The 20,904-nt window shown below is 33.6% G+C and overlaps 3 protein-coding genes, 1 long non-coding RNA gene and 1 pseudogene across 5 annotated transcripts; 1 reads left to right on the top strand and 4 right to left on the bottom strand.

The window, feature by feature from the left end:
• Window positions 1-2,660: 2,660 nt before the first annotated feature.
• LOC122581859 (transcription factor RAX2) lies at window positions 2,661-5,222 on the top strand. Its single transcript, XM_043754168.1, has 4 exons — window positions 2,661-3,189; window positions 4,065-4,209; window positions 4,330-4,459; window positions 4,707-5,222. The coding sequence occupies exons 1-4, from the start codon at window positions 3,145-3,147 to the stop codon at window positions 5,188-5,190; spliced, it is 804 nt and encodes a 267-aa protein (XP_043610103.1). The 5' UTR covers window positions 2,661-3,144; the 3' UTR covers window positions 5,191-5,222.
• A 2,186-nt stretch (window positions 5,223-7,408) lies between these two features.
• Window positions 7,409-11,441, bottom strand: LOC122582362. 2 transcript variants are annotated; one of them, XM_043754740.1, is made up of 5 exons: window positions 11,129-11,441; window positions 9,854-9,954; window positions 8,335-8,451; window positions 8,146-8,247; window positions 7,409-7,703 (listed from the first exon to the last, which is right to left on the bottom strand). In XM_043754740.1, the coding sequence occupies exons 1-5, from the start codon at window positions 11,409-11,411 to the stop codon at window positions 7,533-7,535; spliced, it is 774 nt and encodes a 257-aa protein (XP_043610675.1). In that variant the 5' UTR covers window positions 11,412-11,441; the 3' UTR covers window positions 7,409-7,532. The 2 variants fall into 2 exon arrangements, with proteins under 2 accessions (XP_043610675.1, XP_043610677.1); XM_043754742.1 differs by having other exon boundaries at window positions 8,335-8,448.
• A 2,306-nt stretch (window positions 11,442-13,747) lies between these two features.
• Window positions 13,748-14,518, bottom strand: LOC122580947 (putative ubiquitin-conjugating enzyme E2 38). Its single transcript, XM_043753096.1, has 2 exons — window positions 14,268-14,518; window positions 13,748-14,159 (listed from the first exon to the last, which is right to left on the bottom strand). Exons 1-2 carry the CDS (start codon window positions 14,472-14,474, stop codon window positions 13,929-13,931), a joined length of 438 nt encoding a protein of 145 aa, XP_043609031.1. The 5' UTR covers window positions 14,475-14,518; the 3' UTR covers window positions 13,748-13,928.
• Window positions 14,519-14,743: 225 nt separating this feature from the next.
• Window positions 14,744-15,188, bottom strand: LOC122581047. Its single transcript, XR_006320961.1, has 3 exons — window positions 15,087-15,188; window positions 14,939-15,002; window positions 14,744-14,815 (listed from the first exon to the last, which is right to left on the bottom strand). It is a non-coding gene; the product is annotated as an uncharacterized LOC122581047 (long non-coding RNA).
• A 27-nt stretch (window positions 15,189-15,215) lies between these two features.
• LOC122583659 lies at window positions 15,216-18,145 on the bottom strand (annotated as a pseudogene).
• Window positions 18,146-20,904: the final 2,759 nt, after the last annotated feature.

The raw sequence follows: 20,904 nt of genomic DNA, 5'->3' as shown, positions 1-20,904 counted from the left end.
TTTTTCAAATTACGGTGTACGATCTTTACCCGACTAATTTACCAAGTACGAATCTACTGTCATATAAACTCAAACCGGATCAAAGCTTTATTTTGAAAGGAGTCTGATATAGCTATAGCCTATATATGTTGCTTTCTTTTCCCCGGCCTCATTTTTCAACTAGCCAATGTTTGTAAGATGGACTTTTAATCCTCAAATTATTATTATTTTTTATATCTCAATGTTGTCAGTAATTTGACCCAAAAGCACTTGAACAAAAACACTTTTGTATCATTCTTCTTAAGTCAGATATTGGATATATTTGAGATAGCAATTGCAATCAACAAATACTACAAAGTTCTTATTATGTTACTCGTCTTTTGATCTTGATGGAAGATTGTGGTTACGATCAAACGGGATAAATGACAAGGATCGTACGACCCAAAGCAATAACTATTGTCAATGTAAAGGATTGATAATGCAAAGAATAGGTGCATCAAGCTTCATATATATACTTAACAGGACAAAGATATACCGCATATGAACCATCACCAATGTATATATTTATTTACATACGTAATAGATGCAAATTCTCGAATTGATTTGATTTTAAACTGCTATATACTTGAAGAGTAACAATGTTAAGTTAGTGTAACTACTTATTTCATCTTACATTTTGTGCCTAACTCATCATCTTAATTACATATTTTATATATATATATATATAACACTCCAGTGAGAACAGTCTTAAAATAAGAACGGTGAGAACACTTAAAAAACATCATTTTGATGCATTAAAAGTCCATAAAACTAATATAGTGCTTAACTAATTATCATTATTTAAATGTATAACAACACATTGGCCTGTCAAAATCAAGAAAATCATGTTTTTTGTTTTGTGCATCCATCTTGGATGCATATTCTTCAAAATAATGCATCCACCAAAAAACGTGATTTTTTCGATTTTGACGGATCAATGTGTTGTTAAACACTTAAATATTGATAATTAGTTAAACATTATGTTAGTTTTATAGACTTTTAATGCATCAAAATGATGTTTTTTAAGTGTTCTCACCGTTTTTATTTTAAAACTGTTCTTATTTGATTGTTCCCTTATATATATATATATATATATATATGCAAATCATCACATGTGTCTATAATGATAATTTCTCTCATCTCATCCTACCCTTTCAATTTGTCATATGTCAAATCAGATGACTAAGTAGATCTGTAGGCACAAATTGTAAACTTTTTTTTTTCTTCAAGTTTTCATAAATAAATGGTCATATCAAGCTTCATATTGTAAAGTGTTATATTTGCCTTACCTATGACTTGGGTAAATAAGTCTAATGTTCAAAGGGGGAGGTAGGTATAGATAAGAAAGAAGAACCAAACGGGAAGTGGCCAAACATGAATAGCTTTCCATTATTGAGCAAAGAATTGCAAACTATATATTCATTTGAAAACAAACAAATTAAAGGAGATGCCCCAAGTTAAAAAGGCTATGCTACAAAGTTTATTTGTACGAATTTAGATTCTTTTTTCCATACCTCAAAACCATTTTTGGATGGATGATCACTATGGCTACCCATCAAGTATTCCTTTTTAATCACAAAACTACCAAAAATTTTTAACTTACGCAGTTAGACTATATATACTAGCCCTCAAATATAAACTACTCCCTCCGTCCCATTTTAATTGTTTTATTTTGACTGGTCAAGTCTTTTTCTTCCGATTTTGACCGCAAATATCTTTGATTGTGTTATATATTAGCTAATGAAAGTTATATCAATGAAAAATACATTTAAAACTCAATCAATTCATATATCTTACATCAAATTTTATATAACACTAACACAAATATTTACGGTTAAAGTTGAAAGAAAAAGACTCAAAAAGTCAAAGGTGGACACTTAATATGGGACGGAAGGAGTATATAACAAGAGATTCAAACATATAAAATACTTAAATCGATTATGTACAAACATACAAAATATATATCACTTGTATTAGTACTAACTCTTGTGTATATACGTACATATATCAATTTTCTTTAACTATATTTGGCAATGATCATTTTGATGTCGCAAAGACATACCACGTACGATAGCGATTTGGATATGATATTACTTATGTGACACACTTTTGCCTTAAGTATAGTATAGTACTAGTCCATATATAGAGTAGTCATGTACAATTATTAGTAATAATTTATTACTAATAGTATTCAAACTTTGAGTAGTCTACAACATTTATCCATAAACTATACATCTAATAGGACTAAAACTTAAATGCTACTATACTTGATTCAACGGAAGCAAATTTGGAGTTGAAATAAACCCCTCAACAATTTCTTCTAATATGCATGAAAAGTCCTTTTCTAATATAGTATATTTAGAGTAAACGGCCGATATCGTCCTTGTGCTTAACCCTAATAATCAAGTTTCATCCTTAACTATTCGAAATGACATTGACAGTTTTTTTGGCGAGGATAAAGATCACATCTAGTCCTTTATGCAAATAGACGTTTGCTACATTCCGTTAGCCTGCGCATGTGGGTAACTCGTGAGGGTATTTCTGACTTTTTGACACTCTTTATTTTGTCTGTTCCTTCTTTTCTCTTAATGTTTTTGGCTATAATCAAACACATACATACATATATATTCATCTAGATTTTTTTGACATTCAAGATAATCCAACCTCAAACATCCGGCCACCACCACTAACATCCGACCACCACCATCAAGATCCGTTCACCACAAGATCCAGTCACCACCTCCGATATCCGGCCACCACAAGATCCAGTCACCACTGCGGATATCCAGCCACCGCCATCAAGGTACAGCCACCACAAGAGCCGGCAACCACCCTCCATCAAGATTTAGTCACCAGCATCAAGATCTAGTCACCACCGCCAATAACCGGCCACCGCCATCAAGTTCTGGCCACCAATTCCAAGATCCAGCCACCATAGATCTATACACGCACATAAATCGAGCCATCCTCCCTTTCACATCTGGTGAACCACCACCGTGCCATCACCGTCGCGGCTGCTCGTTTTCCACCATCATCATCGATTTCATCTTGTTAAAGTGTGTTTATATACGATTTCATAGTCTTATTTGTTGGTAACTACTGCTGGTGGTGACAAAATTGGTATGAATGAATGAATGGAAAAAGGGTTTTATGAAACCAAAATTTGAAGTGGTATGAATTTGTCTTCCAAGTCCCAATGTTACTGTTGTTGTGCTTTTTTTTTTATATCATCCCCACACAAACACATATAACACAAATGGTGGGTGGCATTTTGTGGGATGAGATGGCTTTTTGTTTCTCGCCGTCTTCCGCTGCTTCTTTCCTTGTATATATATATATAGATTATTATGATAGACATATAGATGTAGATATGTAAATATGAATATGAATGTATGGGTTCCACTGCTTCTTTTCTTTTTTTCTTTTTTAAAAAAAAAAAAATCAAATAGATGTAGATATAAATATGATTTGGTATTGAATTCTTATTAGTGTATATGTATACACTTTATATGTATCATGTATGTATGGATTTTAGTGTTCATCAAATTATATATGTATTTGTTAGAATAAGTGTATGGAGTTTGATTGGATTAATTGATGAAAGATTTGGATAAAGGATTTGTGGTGTTAGATGATAATGTTGGTTGTTTGGGGTTAGTTGATAAAGATGATAGAATATCAAATTTGGTCCTTTAGAGTGGGAAAAGACACAAATACCCCTCATGTGCTGGGAGTTAACGGATCAGAGAAAACGTCCGTTTGTATAAAGGACTAGATGTGATCCTTATCTTCCCAAAAGGACTGTCAGTGTAATTTCAGATAATTAAGGATGAAACTTGATTATTAGAGTTAACCACAAGGACGATTTAGGCCGTTTACTCGTATATTTATATATATACACACTTGTAATTGTTTTTCAAGATCTATGAATTGAAATTACATTGTGTGTGTCACTTGACTTTTCTCTCTCTCAATTAGAATAGAAGCAATTGGTTAATTTCTATACATCCACAATTAGTTCTTCTTAATTTCTTTCTTAATCACAGAAGAAGAAAATGGGAAGAAGTCCATGTTGTGACAAAGCAAAAGTGAAGAAAGGACCATGGTCACCTGAAGAAGATACTAAGTTAAAAGACTACATCAACCTAAATGGCACTGGTGGCAATTGGATTGCTCTTCCTCATAAAGCAGGTACCTAGCTATCTATATGTTTTGTCAATTTCTCTAAACTTTTCAACTTCACTTTGCTACTTTTGTTTTGCACACTTATCAATATCTTGATGTCAAAAATTTATATAAAAAAAAAAACAGGGCTTAAAAGATGTGGTAAAAGCTGTAGACTAAGATGGCTGAACTACCTTAGACCAAATATTAAGCATGGTGAATTCTCTGATGATGAAGATAGACTCATATGTTCCCTCTTTGCTAGTATCGGTAGCAGGTACGTTTGATTATTAATTCTCTTTCTCTTGACACATATACATATTTATTCAACCAACCAAGATTTCTGGGTCTCAACGTCAGGCAGCAAGGTCGCTAGCTTGAGAGGAAAAATTCCTCTAAGGGATTAAGGATTCCTGGGCATTTACCTTTTTTTTTTTTTTTCATATATACATATATATATATATATATCTACATGTATGTAGGCGTGTTAATATTGATCGATGTGTATATAAAAACGACTTCAGGTGGTCACTAATAGCAGCACAGCTACCTGGAAGAACCGATAACGATATCAAAAACTACTGGAATACAAAGCTCAAAAAGAAGCTCATCATGAACTGGAAACCAGAATCATCTTACAACAACAACAACAACTTTTCTTCTTCAAACTGGCCATTAAGTTCTCCTACAACTACTACTGCTTATAATAGTAATAATAATCATCAAATACTGCCATTATTAGATGATAACAGATACATGATCAATGTGGACGACCCCGTTGAAACGTACCTAGTGATGAAAGACAGTTCTACCCTTTTTATGTATGAAGGTCGTTGTGGCGATCAAGCTGCTGGTACCAGTTCTGATGGGAATTCGACATTAGAGTTTAATCTTGAGGAATTTAAGAAACTAATCAGCTCTAATCTTTGTAGCAGTGATAATATTAATAGTAATGTCAATGTTTTTGTTGATGAAATTAAGACAGAAGAGAACATTATGTACTACTAATTAATAATTTAAGTTATTTTGGTTTGATTTAATTTGTTGCAACAAATATTATTGTTTTGTTTCATAAATCATGATCTTTTAAGTTCACTTGATGTAATTACAGTAATATATTATCACTATTGTAAGAAACTGGCTTGGCCTTTTTCTTAAAGTGTTACTATAATCACATGATCTTTGATGTGATAAATGTCAGTGTTCTAGCCAATTAATTGACCTCTTTTTTGATCATATATTACTCAAATAAGCTCAAAAGTTTAAGCTACAAAAGTTACTTTTTGTGGTAACCATACCAACAAGTTAGTTTATTTTTATTTTTTTGAATAGTTACCAACAAGTATTAATCATAAACTATTATTTATACTTCTGAGGGAAGTGTATGTCAAAACTTATAATTATTTTTATTAAAGTCATGTGCTGATTGTTAAAACGCAAAATGTAGCTTCATGTTAAGAAAAACCTCATTAAATCTTTATGAGTTTGAACCCCAGACCTTACGAGTAAAATGGATTGTACCACCAGTCCATCCGTGGTAATAAAAGTAACTATAAGTTGCCACGTCATGTACAACAATAGCATGTCAGCAATCTACAAGGTGAATTACATAATTTACAAATAGCAAAAGTCTAATTACACATACAATAAAGGTTTTGATAAAGAGATAAATACATATAATAACAAAACGTTACAATAAATATATTTGCGTGCTCTCTCCCTAGATGTAAATGAACTGTCATCTCACCCGTGAAAAATGTGAATATGTGGGACATAAATAGCAATTTTGATTGACAGATATAGATGTAATAGTTTTATGTGTTATTAACCATTTATGTATGATAATTTGATTAAAGCCAAATGAAAATGATATGGTTCCCAGAGATTACTTATATCAAATTAGACAATCTATGTAAAAGATATGAGGATCCAAAAGAATCAATTAATTATACATGTGGATTAGGCATCTTTCATTGACTAACACTTCAATTCATTAGAATAGTCAGATAAATTCAACTTGGACAACCAAAATATGGATGTTTGACAAAATGAAAATAACCTTTCCAGCAAGTAACTCCAAACGTTTAACAAAGTACAAATGCATAGCTGTTACTGAAAAGATGTAGAAAGGAACATTATTGTTTATTAAAACGAATGCCTTTTAGATATGAATAATATAATAAAAAAATATATGAATTTTGAAGATCGTTGTACTCCATATTATAGTCCAAAACTTCTCGTCTATTATTAATATATCTTCTGTTTCAAAATCTATCTTCATTAAAAAGTAATAATTGTCCAACGAATAAGACTTATCTTTGCTTGTTATAAAAGTATTTTGAGATGTTAAAGCTTTAATCTAGGGGGAGGTATCTACAACAACTTTTAGCCATTCACAACAATCAATGCTTTATACAGTTGTACACTGTATAGTATAACATGTACATTTATTGTGAATGATAAAAAATTGTTGTTGATATATCACTCCCCTTAATCTAGACACTTAGTTTAAGACAAATATAAATAGTAATATAGACATTTTACTTTTAAATGAAGAGCATTATAGTAAGTTTTGGAGACCCTTAAACGGATAGGATTGTGCTTTTGACAATTTGTCATGTTAGAAATTTCTTAGAAGTACAAGATGTATATCTTTAATATGCATGGACAAAACAGTTTTTGGCCTAAAGTCTACCATATGCTTGCACATATACACATGACTTTCACACTTTCATTCCCTATATGGTAGTTTGTAATCTCATCAAAATATAGTTACCTAAACCGTCTAGATTGTAATCTTCCACACATCACCAAATCACTTCCATCGCTACACTGCCCATCACCACCATGGCAACTATAACATACACTAACAAAAATAACCGATCGATTTATCAAATTAAACTCTTTTTAATTGAGGGTTTAAAGAGGGCATTGCTTTCTCAGAAGATAAAGCCATCATAGACTAAGATCACCCGCAGGACTATGAGAAGGTTGGGATTTGCCATGCAATTTGGATATATTTACTTCCTTTAATCGTTGACAAAGACGTGTACGTCCTGACCTATAGCAGGGTAAGAGTTTCTATACTTCTCGCCACAATTTAGTAAGTCAGAAACACTGATCCATGCATTTGCAAAATAAGAACTATATGGGAAGGAAGATATACAGCAGAAAGAAGCTGAGTGATATACGAGAACAGCTAGATCATGGAGCATCATGCCCCAGATAAAAAAAATATATCAGAATTATATTCACATGAATGATTAGATATACACTTAAATGTTAATGATATGATACAACGTAGGTTTTATACAATAATTTATTTACATAACATTGGAATTGAAGTTAATTTACCAGAAGTTCCATTGCCAGAATACCTTGTCCACAATTCCTCCACCACTACGAACAGCAATCTGGAGGGAGTCGGATGCAGGAGGAACCCCCCAAAGTAGTGGTACAGCGACGGTCATTGATAACTTCTCATTCAAACCTCCCTTGCTTGCTTTCTCCGCTACAACAACCTGGCATCAATAAAGAAAAACAGCTAAAGAATGAACCAGTTTGGACTGTATTTTATCTCAAACAGAACATATCCAAAAATTCTGTTAAAAGAAAAAGAACATATCCAAAATTAACTATAGGAGCAATGGGTCAAAACAATCACCTGCAGTCTATCACTAATGCATACAACCTCCTAAATCATTTTAATCATAAATTTAGGTTAGAACTATAATCATCTAGCTTTTTGAATCCCAAAAAACCTGTTAATAATTTTTTTTTTTAATTGGTCAGTGTTTCTCGGTTGGGTTGAATAATCCATTCCGTTCTATGTGTACTAAAGAATCACTCTATTTGACTTTTTATCCAACCCGGACCGTTTCAACCAATGCCTAGAATCATCCGTTTTCACCCATTACTTCACCTGCCCATCTTGCAACCACAACCTAGGGCCAAATTACCTACCTCTCCACCGTGCTCCAAAACAGTGTCCTCAACTACATCACTTAACATTTCAATAGAACGGCAGAACCCAATGATGCAAAGTCTTCTGCCCATATCAAGTCCCTGCAACCAACATTTCCAACTCATTTAGGTAACTCTGTAATAAACTAATAATTCAGCTAGTTGTTGATAGATAGATTGCAAATTTACATTGGTAGCTGCAATATCAAAGAGTGCGCCTAAACATAGGCCTTGAGCTGGATCCATGTAATTGCTCTCCTTAAACTGATGTAATCTCGGGGAAGTCTTCACCTTGGGTTGATTCTTCTGAGCCCATGAAACATGTTTTTACAATATAGCCCAAAATAGCAAAGTTGGCAATTAATTTACCATCTAGACACGAATTTCACAATATTCAAGCGGCAGATAACATATGGGTATCACAGTACACCGTAAACAAGGACTGGTTCCAGTTCCAACAGTTTCAAGAACTCAGAAGAAGACTGATTTATAGAGATGGCCATATAACCCTTTTACCAACGGGGCAACCCAAGTTATGTTAAATTCTAATGAATCAAATGAGCGAATTATAAAATAGCTAAAAAATGAATGAATCGAAAGTTACCATAACTCTACAAGGTCCATTCTCAATGCATACAAGTTGTCAACCTCTTAAATTGTTCTATGGTCATCTATATATATCTTGTAGGTCTCTCACAATTCTAAGACAGTTGTCTAGGGGATATCAGCACTAGGATAATTCCTTGTCGAGTTAAATTCTTCAATTTCTTATCCATGTATCCAATCCCCAACTCCCCACTAATTTATCACGGAATAAGCAGAAACAAGTCAACATAGTTTGGTTTAAGTTACCAGTGGTGGACATCAAACAGCTATTATTGAATTTACAGAAAACCACAACCAGCCAAAAAGAAAGCAGTTTTTCCAGTTTCTGTCTGAGGTTGGTAGCGGGAATTTGACGACCTGAAGGGTTCATTTTGGCCTCGGTAATTTTTCCATACATCTAGCACAAATGTTTTCAGAAACTTACAGCCTCTATGAGCAAAACCCAACGCTAAAATAGCATGCATGATTCAAGTGCAAAATGAAACAAAATGATCTATAAGTTATAGGCTGAAATGCTGAATAATAGAAAGCAAGACAAAATGATTTTACTTTGGACAATGGGTGATGCTCAAATGAGGCTGTTGCCTGTTGGTGTTGGCCCTGTAAAGTGTCTGGAACTAGAAGAGACAAAATAGCAGATATGCCGTGTACTCCTTATTATCTATTCAAGTTTTATAACTTCTCGTCCAATTTCCATACGCTACGCCTGGTAAAGTTGATAGAATACAAAATAATAGAGCTGCATCGCCTATTACACTCATGTTCAAGCAGATTATAAGAGGGTGATTCGATTTGGCTTTCTAGTTTATTGATTCCTGATTCTTTTTCTACCCTTATTGTTATTGTGCCAAGACCCCAACCACTGGTGTCAGGATTGACTCGGAACGGAGGGTAAATCCCGTCTCAGGTCATAGTGTTCAAGTTTAATGATGTGTTTTATAAAAAATCTAGCAACACCAAGATATCAGTAATAGTGAAATCAAACCAGCAGATTGCTAAATGGCGCAATACTGTAGAAGAATGCAAGACTTGTACAACTGATCTATATAATACTATCACTGTCAGCAAGAACAAGATGGCAAAGAACCGATTTTGAACATACCTGTGCTGAAGAGACACGTTTAGGGACCATCAACCCTCCAATCTGAACGAGCCCATCAGCAGTAAACAACGTAATGGTTTCCTGCTGCTCCCATTCGATGCCTGTAAATGCATGTAAGCAAGTTGATTAAGTACCTTTTCAACACCTAGGGAAATAATGCGAAACACATAAAGATGCCTGGCTAAATCTCCTTAATCAAGATGAAGTGTAAGCAAAAAGATTTCAACTTTATGCAAGATTAGGACAGAGGATATAAGAATATGTTCTAGAGGATCATTGTATCTTTCATCATCATCATCATCTGTGGCTCTATGCAACATTCTCATTTCCTTTTCGCGTTATAGCAAGCAATGAATAACAACTTACTTTTTGGCCACCAGTAAAAGTTTGCTCAGGTTAAACTTTGGGCATTTTTTTAACGGAATGACCATAAAAATTTGCCGGCTGTGCAAGTTTAACGCTAACTGTTCGATGACATGGCACAAGATACACACCGTTTTCCAAAGATCAAATAAGACTCAATACTTAACACGACACACTCAACAAGATTCTGGTCATCCTATCCACAAAACTTTAATCGGAGAACTTTTAATCTCCCGGGCCCAAAAATTATTACAGTATTACTTTATGAGGAATAAAAAAATCCTTTGATTTAGTTGTACTAATATCAATAATTTTTTTTTTGTTTATTATCTAACAGCCTTTCCACCAGAAACATAATTTAAACCCATATCTTAGAGATCATCCAGCTACAATATCTATATTTATATTCATACAATATTATAAAACAAATACACTTTTCAACTTTCAACATTCAATTTCAACAATATACACATATTAATGCATGATGTACCATACATCAATGCATACAACTTTCTGTCTCCTCCATAAATCATTTTATTCCACCAATTCATTCAAAATCTTTTATCTCAAAAACCTTACATCGATAAATTATAAAAATTATATGGGTGTTCTTAAAATTTCATGTTCTTTTACTAGAGATGTCATTCGATATACTTTCGACGAATTTTTAAATCCGAGGGTTGAGCCCATACGAAGGCATTTGGCTATGACGCTATATGACATATAACCTCATGTGACCTATCACACTTTATGACCTATTATGCTCTCGTTAAATAATAAACTAAATTCCAGCATAATAACTAACCTTGTCCTAAAATCAATAATCCATGTAGAAATATCTCAAAAAAAGGTCCCCAAACTTTCAATATCAAAATAAAAATTATACAACAACATATAGATATACAAACATACATGCATATATACATATTGTACCATTATTATGTTGAGTGTTGTTAGAGTCCCAAGGATAGAATCCACCGAATGGATCATCACCTCCTCCTCCTGAATTATTATTTGAATACGATGCTTTAGCGGTTAATGAAATTGAGCGATTTATTCGTAGATACGATGATTTATTATTATTATTATAATTATTATTATGAGTAGGTAGTAGTGTGGATGGAACGACGTCGTTTAAACGAGAAGTGGATGGGAATGATAAAGCTGCTGCTGCTGATGATGAACAAGAGGCCATTTTTATAAAAAGAAATAAAAGGAAAATTTGGAATCTTGATTTTTGATGGTGGAAATATATATATATATTTTTTTGAAAATGAAAAGAAAAGGAGAAGAATAAAGTTAAGTTAGCTCGTCGTGTACCACACAATACTCGACACGTGGAATTAGTTTGGGAATCTATCTAAACAAACCAATATGGATCATGGTGGTTGACGTTTAAAATTAAAGTCTTCCGATTATCATCATTTGACTTTTAAATACATGCCACAAGTTTTTTTTTTTTTTCTCGAGCTTCATTAAAGAAAGTGTAAAAAATATTGGTTAAAAATTTATATGGAGAAGGTGAAAAAAGTTGGGTAAATGATTATATTCACGTGAACGGAGACACGTAAATTTTTTCTTTTTTAATATGTTACTTATATATTACGAGAAGTTGTATGAATGTATGATTATATTTGAAGGTGAAATGTTAAATAGGAAAAGAAGAAGGTAATGATGGTGTAAAGGCGAAGAATTAAAAGGGAAAAACGTAAGTGAAAAAAATGAGGAGTCACTTCTCAATTTAATCTAAACGAGATACGTTATTCGGGCGTTGCTCCGGGAGATATTATATTTATTGTATTTTGTATTATTTAAAAAATTATTACATGCTTTTAGAAACATTATATAGCTTAAAACTTGAGTTGATATTGATTTTTAAATAAGTAAGCAATTATAAATTAAAAAAAATCAACAATATAAATTTATAACAAATTAACATATTATATAAATTCTAAAAGATAATAAGTATGAAAGTAAAATATTTAAAATAATAATACAAACATAATTAAAGCTAATTTCCTAAATCATCGAAAATAGAAAGTGAAAAAAAATCCATAATAATAAAACATCAACAGAAATAATATTGAAACTAATAAGTATTGCAAACAAATTTTTCGAATATGGTTAGATGTATATATATTCAAAACATATATTTTACTGTTATGTGTATATATACTATGTAATAGTTCACTTGTAATAAGATGAGATAATCTTAAACATGTTACAAACTTAATAAATAATAATATGCAATTAAAATAAGTGATCTTTGTAAACAAATTGGAAGCAATTTAAAAGATCAAAACATAATTTATCAAGCCCAAAATTTAGAATATAAGATGAGTCAAAAAGTAAATGAAGTTGGCCCATTAAGAAAATAAAAACATACTCAAAGAAATAAAATGACCCGTTATTATTCTTTGCACGTATTTCTGTACCTTTGTTTTTAATATATATATTAATGTAACTCTCTAAACTCTAAAAGGTTTCTTTAACTTGTTACGGTTGGTTCTAGCCATTTTCTAAAATTATGTTTCCTTAGGGTAAGATTTTAAACATCAGATATCTTGTAAATAAAGAACACTTTTTGTCACTATACTTGATTGTTATTCATGCTATCATCTCAAAATAAATGGACCATTATTAAATACGAGTAACAATTAATAGAAAAAAATTTACGGTTACATCTTATAAACTCGTGCCCACAAGCATAGTTGGTTACCATTGCTAATAGTTTTCCGTAAGCTCTAAAATCATAAGCTAATTGTCCTGGTTTTTGTGTTAATGTTGTAGCTTGGGCTTATAGAATAAAATAAATTTAAGGAGCCTTAATGGTTCGATTTAAAGTCAGCAGCAGTAAGCACCGATAGATGGACTCGGTCATTTCAATTACATATGCTTGTTACACTCTAGCTATCTATATCTATACTACTACATAATGATTATACACTTTCGTTGAAAAGTTAGAAAAATGAGAGATGCAAAATAATCATTATACCCTTAAAGAATTACATTTATATCAACCTACATCACTCAACACCGCCACCACCACCACTAATAGTCGCGCCATCACCACCTGTTGCCGACACCACCAGACCACCGTAACCATCACCGCCGCATTGTGCGGGTACCATGCTAGTTTTATTAAACACGTATATCTATACTATATTATAAAGCAGATTCCTTCCAGATTTTCAACATTGAGTTGAAATTTTCAATATTAATTTTAAGTACATCCCCAAAATAGCCCTATCATCTATTCTATATTTATCTAAAATAACCATAATACTCTTTCTCTCTCCTCAAATCTCAACCAATCATCTTTTTTCCCTCTCCTCCATAAATCATTTATTCCTCCGATTCATTCAAAATCTTTTATCTCAAAAATCATACGTCGATAAATTATAAAAATTGTATGGGTGTTCTTAAAATTTCATGCTCTTTCATTAGAGATGTCATTCGATATACTTTCGACGAATTTTTAAATCTGAGGGCGGAGGACGGAGGCCGTACGCATTTGACTATCACACTCTCTGACCTAGCTATTACCTCCACCATCTCACCGCCGCAACGCGCGGGTACTTAATCTCGTACAAGTAATAGACTAGATTTAAATATCTAGAAAAAACAGGAAAGAAGGTCTTCCAAGACTAGCGCCCGGGCAGCCAGCGCTTATATATGGTTTGGAAAGCACCACCTACCAAGGGTACATTACCTATTTATACACAACATAGTTTTTCAGCTCAAGGTGTACTTCATGTTTCTTCAATCCAATCATTACGACTCTCCGATCCAATGCCCCTGTTTGCTTGAATGCAGAGGTAACAAACTTCACGCACAAAACCAAATCCTCAATGAACGCGGCTGAACAGCCCTTCTTGCTACATGCCAATATAATATCAGATGCACGATTGCGAAAATGCCCCACCACAAAATCCTCAAAGTTCTGCAATGAGTCATTCAACAATCAACATGATCATCAACTATATACGAGTATATCTATGTACTAAACAAGTACTGCAAGTAGCTTAGATATAAAAAAAATCAACCTCACCTTGGGTGGTTTGTTCAGGATATACAACATTGTTTTGAGAGATTTTATTAAGATTTTCTCATTGTATGCGAACGAAGCCTGTTCTCCATTAGGAGAGCCTCTCATAACTGCATACGTAGGTTCGTTGAATATAGGATTGCTGTTCAAAAACTTTTTCTGTATGGAGACCAGCAGTTGGAGAATGTTCGTTTTTCCAGGTACCCACATCGGTTCCAAGCCACCGCTTTTTTTGGGAAGGCTCAAGCAAACCTTATCACACTCGGGCATATTGTGATTAATACCAAGACCACCAGAGTGATAGTGCACAAACTGTAACAAAAAAATAAAATATATTCATTGAACAAGCTAAAACAAACTAGAATATATTTTTTCTATATAAACATCAAGAAGAAGGCAGAGATGACATACAGGCGGACTATCAGGATAGTTGCGTGGGAAACACACATCAAAGAAGAAGAGACCACCATGATAAGGAGTCCCCTTTGGCCCGATAATTACAGCTCTTAAAAGATCTTTCCTTGATTGATAAACCCTCACAAAAATGGTCTCTGTAACCAAAACCAAAATACTGGTGTTTAAATACAACACCAACATCGATGATTAATCTTAAACTACAAGCTTAAATATAGATCAAACAAAAAGTTAATATCTTTTCTAATGAATTGGCATACCGGGCAACTGTTCCTCAAGAATCCTCCACTCTTCCTTTATTGCGTTGACCCAGTCTTTTGGTGGCTGAAAATGTATACATATGGAAGTGATCATAAAAGGTAACATAACATCAACGAATTATGTACAAACACACAGACACACTATTACCTGGTACATAGAATAATTACGCGCTGAAAAGAAGTGATCCGAGTGGTCAACAACAGAGTCAAACTTCTTGAAATTTTTATACCTTTCCAAAACTTCATTAGTATTAACATGTGAACCGTGGTTAATCTTCTACCTTGCTGATTCTGGTTGTCTTGCAGTACTAGTGATGTGCCCATTTTCCTGGAGGACCACAGAACAAGACAAAAATATACATGTGTGAAGATAACTTTTATCAAATGAAAGCAGAGAATACTAGAAATATATGGTTGATATCGAACCCTGATGTAATTTACATTTTCAACATACAATGGTTGCCCAATTTCAACTTTCATTCCATCCTTGACCAGAACCTTAGTCACCAAACAAGCACATGAGGCACTGAAATTCCATGACACGTAAGTATGGTCTGAGCCATGAGATACTTCAGCGTCCTGCAACTTGAAACAAGAAAAAACCTCAGTTAAAAGGCTTGTACTGAATTTGTTTCCCCTTTTGAAGGAGCATAAATATCTTTTTATCTTTCATCTACAGCTCATCTCTCAAACACCACATAAACGTAGTTTATGTAAACACTTTTTGAATGCCAAGGTGAAAAACGAGTGAAAGGATGCAAAGAAACTCAAGGTGTAGCCACTGGACCATACTAACTAGAGCTCACAGAATGGAAGGTTGGATGGATCGATCATGGATTCGTGTCTCGGACAAAGAGTATTCTTTTAATAGAACAATTCGTATGCACTAATAATACCTTTTGGTAGACTCAAGACCTGTTTGACCTCATTTGTTTGGCATCAGAATCTGCCAAAGGTTGTGTTGTAGTGAGTTATACATGAACATTTAGGTGACAGGGTAACAATCTCAATCGTTCACAATCAAGCGAACAAAACAAAGGTTGAAAACCAATCCATCAGAATAAAAAGGTTGGGTATGGATTGATTTGCAAGCCGTGCATTCATACTGTAGAAAAAGATACAGATAACACACAGAATACGAATCTGCAAGTACACTGACAAAATAGCGATACACGCAACTACCAAAAAGAACTTGCTTCTAGTGTTTGTAAAACTGAGACATGGAAGGAAATGAGAAAAAGAAAAACTTTTCGGCTTCTCAATAATGCATTATTGAGGTTTTCATGAACCAGAAGCTTTTTCCGTGATTAGAGACCCATACAATTATTCAAGAGGACACAATCCAAGCACTTCTTTAAACATGATGCAGAAACACATTTTGTGTATGTAGTATATATAGAAAAGAAAAAAAAAGAACAGAATAAGCACTTTAGTTAATCTGAAACATGGAAGGGAAAGAAAGGAAATTATACTACCTTCTTGTTCGTCACAACATTGATGTCTTGATCAACGACAACCTTGCGCTTTTTGTTCGCTGCATCATTGATGTCTTGAACAATGACAGCCTGCATTTTATTAACTAAAAAAGGCAATTTCTTAGCTTCCTTTGCTCCAATTTTTTTAAAAGCTTCTTTAAGGGGCTTGATGCATGATGCCACATCATTCTTGAACTCGATTGAGCATGTCACATTGACATCACTAACAAGACACCTGATTTTCAGACCTTCCATATAAGCTTTACATGCCACTAGGATATCACGCGCATGTGTACGAAAATGACCAGCCACGAAATCCTCAAAATTCTTCATGCAGGCATATTATCCACCCCAAAAACATTAGATTATTATCCATCCAAAGAAAGTATCTAGCGACAAAAGAAATAAACACAACTCTTTTACCTTGAGTGGTTTGTTCATGGTATAGGCCATGGTTTTGAGTGATTTTACAACGGTATTCTCGTTATATAGAAAGGAAAGATACTCCCCAGATACAGAGCCTCTCACACTTGTATTTTGAAGTCAGTTATAGTAAGGCTGCGTGTTAAAGATCAGATCCTGGATAGCGACCAAAAGATTGCGAATATTCATGCCAGGTACCCACAAATTTTCCTTTGTGGGGCTCGTATTGAGAAGCTTCAAACAAACTTCACCACAAGTATTGAGATTTGGATTGATGCCAAGGCCGCCAGAGTGATAGCGAACAAGCTGCATGAAAATCAAATTACTCGTTACTTAAGATAGGCTAAGCAACATATATGTATGTGTATGTAAACACGATCAAAGAGGAAGAGGTCGGATAACATACAGGTGGAATATAAGGATACTTGTTTGGGAGAAACAGATCAAAGAAGAAGAGACCATTATGATAAGGAGTCCCTGCTCGTCCAACGATCACGGCTCTTAACAGATCCATCCTCGATTTATAAACCCTCACAAATATGTTTTCTGTACCAAATTAAAAAAAAAATGCAAAAACATGAGTTCACATATGAGAAGTCTAAGAAGTGAATATCTTAGCCTTACATATATAGTTGCACACAATATTTATGTACACATACAACAACAAAAACGACCTTTTTTTGTGTCAATAATTGGCATTATACATACCGGGTAAGTGTTGCTCAAGAATTCTCCACTCTTTCTTGACAGTGTTACTCCAGTCCGGCTGAAACATTAAATAGAATGTAGTAATATGAAACACAATTAGTTAAGGTTAAAAGCAGTATCATATCATATAACAAAAGTGTGTATTAATTAATTAATTACTTACATGCTTCATTACACAAGTGTGGGCTGAAAAAAGATGATCAGAATGGTCCGCGACAGTATCAAACTTCTTGAAGGTTTCGTATCTTTCCATAACAGCATCATGATTCATTACCCTTTCGCGGCGTCGGCTGCATTTGCTACTGCAGCCGATATCTTTAGCATCAGCCTCAGCAGCATTAGTAGTTAGTTGGTTGTCAACTGAGGACGACGACACTGGCAGATTTGAAAGGCCATCTAAAGACTTCTTATACCGCGACTTTTGGGATTGGTCGGATAATGGCATTGGGACGTAACTTGAAGGGGTTGGAGTCCTCATGATAAACATGGTTTGGCCTTTTTCGACATGCATTCCATCTCTTATTAGTACCTTTTCCACCTCACAACTAACCGGAGACCGAAATGTTCCAATAGGATAATCTAGAAGATCTTTATTTTCCATGGAATGTCCTAGCTAATGAAAGTAAATATTAGGTGGTTTAAGATAAGGATTTTTACCAGATCAACAAACAGCTTAATTTTGAGGGGGGGTTTCTTAATTAATTAATCGCGGTGATGGTGGTGGTTGTTGCTTCATTTCCATTTCCATGCATATGTATATTCATTATTGGTACTTGTATTATTTTGTGTTTCCGGTTTAACCATATTTTATATTTAGGGTCCGTGTCGAATTATACGGGTTATAAGAGTTATTTGGACTTTGGAGCCAACATGAAATGGTTTTAAGATGACATTTTTGTGACTATGAACCTACTTAATTTGATTTGGTCTTTACAATTCTATAGCAAGATCTATTGCCATTAGCCCATATTGCCATTACACAGTTGATGCTACAATAAGATTTTTGGTTATCTTATAGATCATAATTCATTTGTTAAATTGTATCTAATCATGTGAAATAATTACTCTAAAAAATTTGGATTTAATAATAAAACTGATTTGTTATCTTATGGTTTGTGTGTCTGACTGAAACAAATCTGCTTTAATTTGGTCTCATTTGACATGTTTATCTCATTTAGGAATGTTGTTCTGAACTCTCATCAATCATCTACGATTATCTGGTACAACCCAATGGTCAAAGTCTTCCATTATCGTGGGCCGAAGCCCACTTCTGAGCCATAAAAATTTCACTAACGCTTCAAATGACGTTATTTTTTCCTTTGGACCGGACACATTAACACCGACGTGGTTCAGAGATTTTAATGGGGGAGGGAGTGGAACACGAGGAACAAATTCGGGGACCTTCACAGTGTGGGGGGAAATGAGGAGAGAGAGAGGAGGTGATTGGTGGATGAAGATAGTGGGGGTCCCACTAATAGTTTTAATTTAGAGAAAATATCACAAATGATACATGTGGTTTGTCATATTAGCATTTTGCTTTATGTGTTTTTTTTTCGTTGTAAATGGTCACTTAGTTTTTCATTTTTGTTGCCAATAATCCCCAACACTAACTTCTGTTAGATTTGACCATTTAAACCCCTCACGTGCAAACCACGTGAGGGTATAATCGTCCTTTTGTCAATCACAGGGACTATTAGTAATAATAAATCATTTTAATATCTATATATTTATATATATACCCATCTATCTCAATCTCTGTATATTTTACACTAGATCTATATATATATAAAAATAGGATGGGGAACAATCAAATAATAACAGTCTTAAAATAAGAATGGTGAGAACATTTAAAAAACATCATTTTGATGCATTAAAAGTCCATAAAACTAACATAGTGCATAACTAATTATCATTATTTAAGTGTATAGCAACACATTGGCCTGTCAAAATCAAAAAAATCATGTTTTTTATTTTGTGCATCCATCTTGGATGCATATTCTTCAAAATGATGCATCCACCAAAAAACATGATTTTTTCGATTTTGACGGATCAATGTGTTGTTAAACAACTAAATGATGATAGTTAGTTCTGCACTATGTTAGTTTTATGTACTTTTAATGCATCAAAATGATGTTTTTTAAGTGTTCTCACCGTTCTTATTTTAAGATTGTTTTCACCGGAGTGTTATATATATATATATATATCAAATCTTAATCTACATCTATCAACACAAAAAAGCTATGATTCCTGAATCGTTCAAAAAACCAATATCATTCTTCTATAATCACTTAGCAATTAAAACCTAATTGGATTAATCAAGTTTCTCATCATAAATCAAAATCCATTTGTATAAGTTCATCGAATCTTGATTCTTGAAGTTATGTCTGGGTTTTAATCAAAAATATTTAGGCAATACAGATAGATATAAACAAAACTGATCGAGTATATATATTCGCTAGAAAAAGAGGAAGTTGCAGGTGGCGGTGTTGGATGGTTGATTGGACCGGCAGTTCATGGGATTGAGTCGAAAAACTAGAACAACTTAATATACTGAAAGTTGTAGTTTGTTGGAGTTCTTAGCTAACAAAACAAATCAGCAGAAAAAAGAATATGAAATAATGGGAATATAGATATTCAGTGGCTAGGAATTCGGTCAAAAAGGGGAGTCAACCAAAAGAAAAAGCAATTCATTGAAGATATTGGGGGCATAGGTGCTTGTTGTGTGTTCGTAAAGTGCAGAAAGTCTAATGTGTTTGTTTCATCTTCACTAAGCAATGAATTATTTGGTATGTTCGATATGTTTAATTATTATAATTTCAGATGACATTATTTTTGTTTAGATATTTTGTAATCAGATAGTTGTGTTAGATATAAACAGTAGATACAAATCTAGATAGAGATGTATGTATCATTGTATTTTATTTGGAAGTGGTGATAGAGAAAAAGATTTGTATATATCTGGAAAGGGAATATTGAAAATTTACAAAAAAGATATCAAGCTGAGTCTTGGAGCAGATCTGTTATGGGAGTTTTGAATGACAATTATTAAGGAAGATGATAGAGGGTTATGAATTGTATTAAAAGATCATAGATGGTATCAACTATAAAAAAAAAAAAAAAGATTGTGTAAACCTTTTTTATGTGGCCATATTTTCATATAGAATTTTGTTGCTCGATTTTAGGGGTGGTGGGTTTGGCCGGAATAAAGAGAGGAAGAAAAATGGTTTTTTTTTAAATGGACGATTATGCCCTCACTAACGACCAAAAACTAACGATTGTTAGTGTCAGGGACTGCTGCTGACAACGAAAATGGAAAACCAAGGGACCATTTGCAACAAAAAAAAGCATAGGGGGCAAAAT

This window comes from Erigeron canadensis, chromosome 9 (assembly GCF_010389155.1).
Source record: "Erigeron canadensis isolate Cc75 chromosome 9, C_canadensis_v1, whole genome shotgun sequence".
Classification (NCBI taxonomy): domain Eukaryota; kingdom Viridiplantae; phylum Streptophyta; class Magnoliopsida; order Asterales; family Asteraceae; genus Erigeron; species Erigeron canadensis.
The sequence above is the reverse complement of the archived record's forward strand: the minus strand, read 5'-3'. Positions and strand labels throughout refer to the sequence as shown.

Bases quoted from the DNA above. Each gene is read 5' to 3' on its own strand.
- LOC122582362 (XM_043754740.1), bottom strand. From the start codon at position 11,411: ATGGCCTCTTGTTCATCATCAGCAGCAGCAGCTTTATCATTCCCATCC. The intron at 9,955-11,128 runs GTATGTTTGTAT...ATGCATTTACAG, and splicing joins TACAATATGTATATATGCAT to GCATCGAATGGGAGCAGCAG. The intron at 7,704-8,145 runs GTAGGTAATTTG...TATTGATGCCAG, and splicing joins TTTTGGAGCACGGTGGAGAG to GTTGTTGTAGCGGAGAAAGC.
- LOC122580947 (XM_043753096.1), bottom strand. From the start codon at position 14,474: ATGTGGGTACCTGGAAAAACGAACATTCTCCAACTGCTGGTCTCCATA. The intron at 14,160-14,267 runs GTGAGGTTGATT...GACTCATTGCAG, and splicing joins TCCTGAACAAACCACCCAAG to AACTTTGAGGATTTTGTGGT.
- LOC122581859 (XM_043754168.1), top strand. From the start codon at position 3,145: ATGAATGAATGGAAAAAGGGTTTTATGAAACCAAAATTTGAAGTG. The intron at 4,210-4,329 runs GTACCTAGCTAT...AAAAAAAAACAG, and splicing joins TGCTCTTCCTCATAAAGCAG to GGCTTAAAAGATGTGGTAAA. The intron at 4,460-4,706 runs GTACGTTTGATT...AAACGACTTCAG, and splicing joins TTTGCTAGTATCGGTAGCAG to GTGGTCACTAATAGCAGCAC.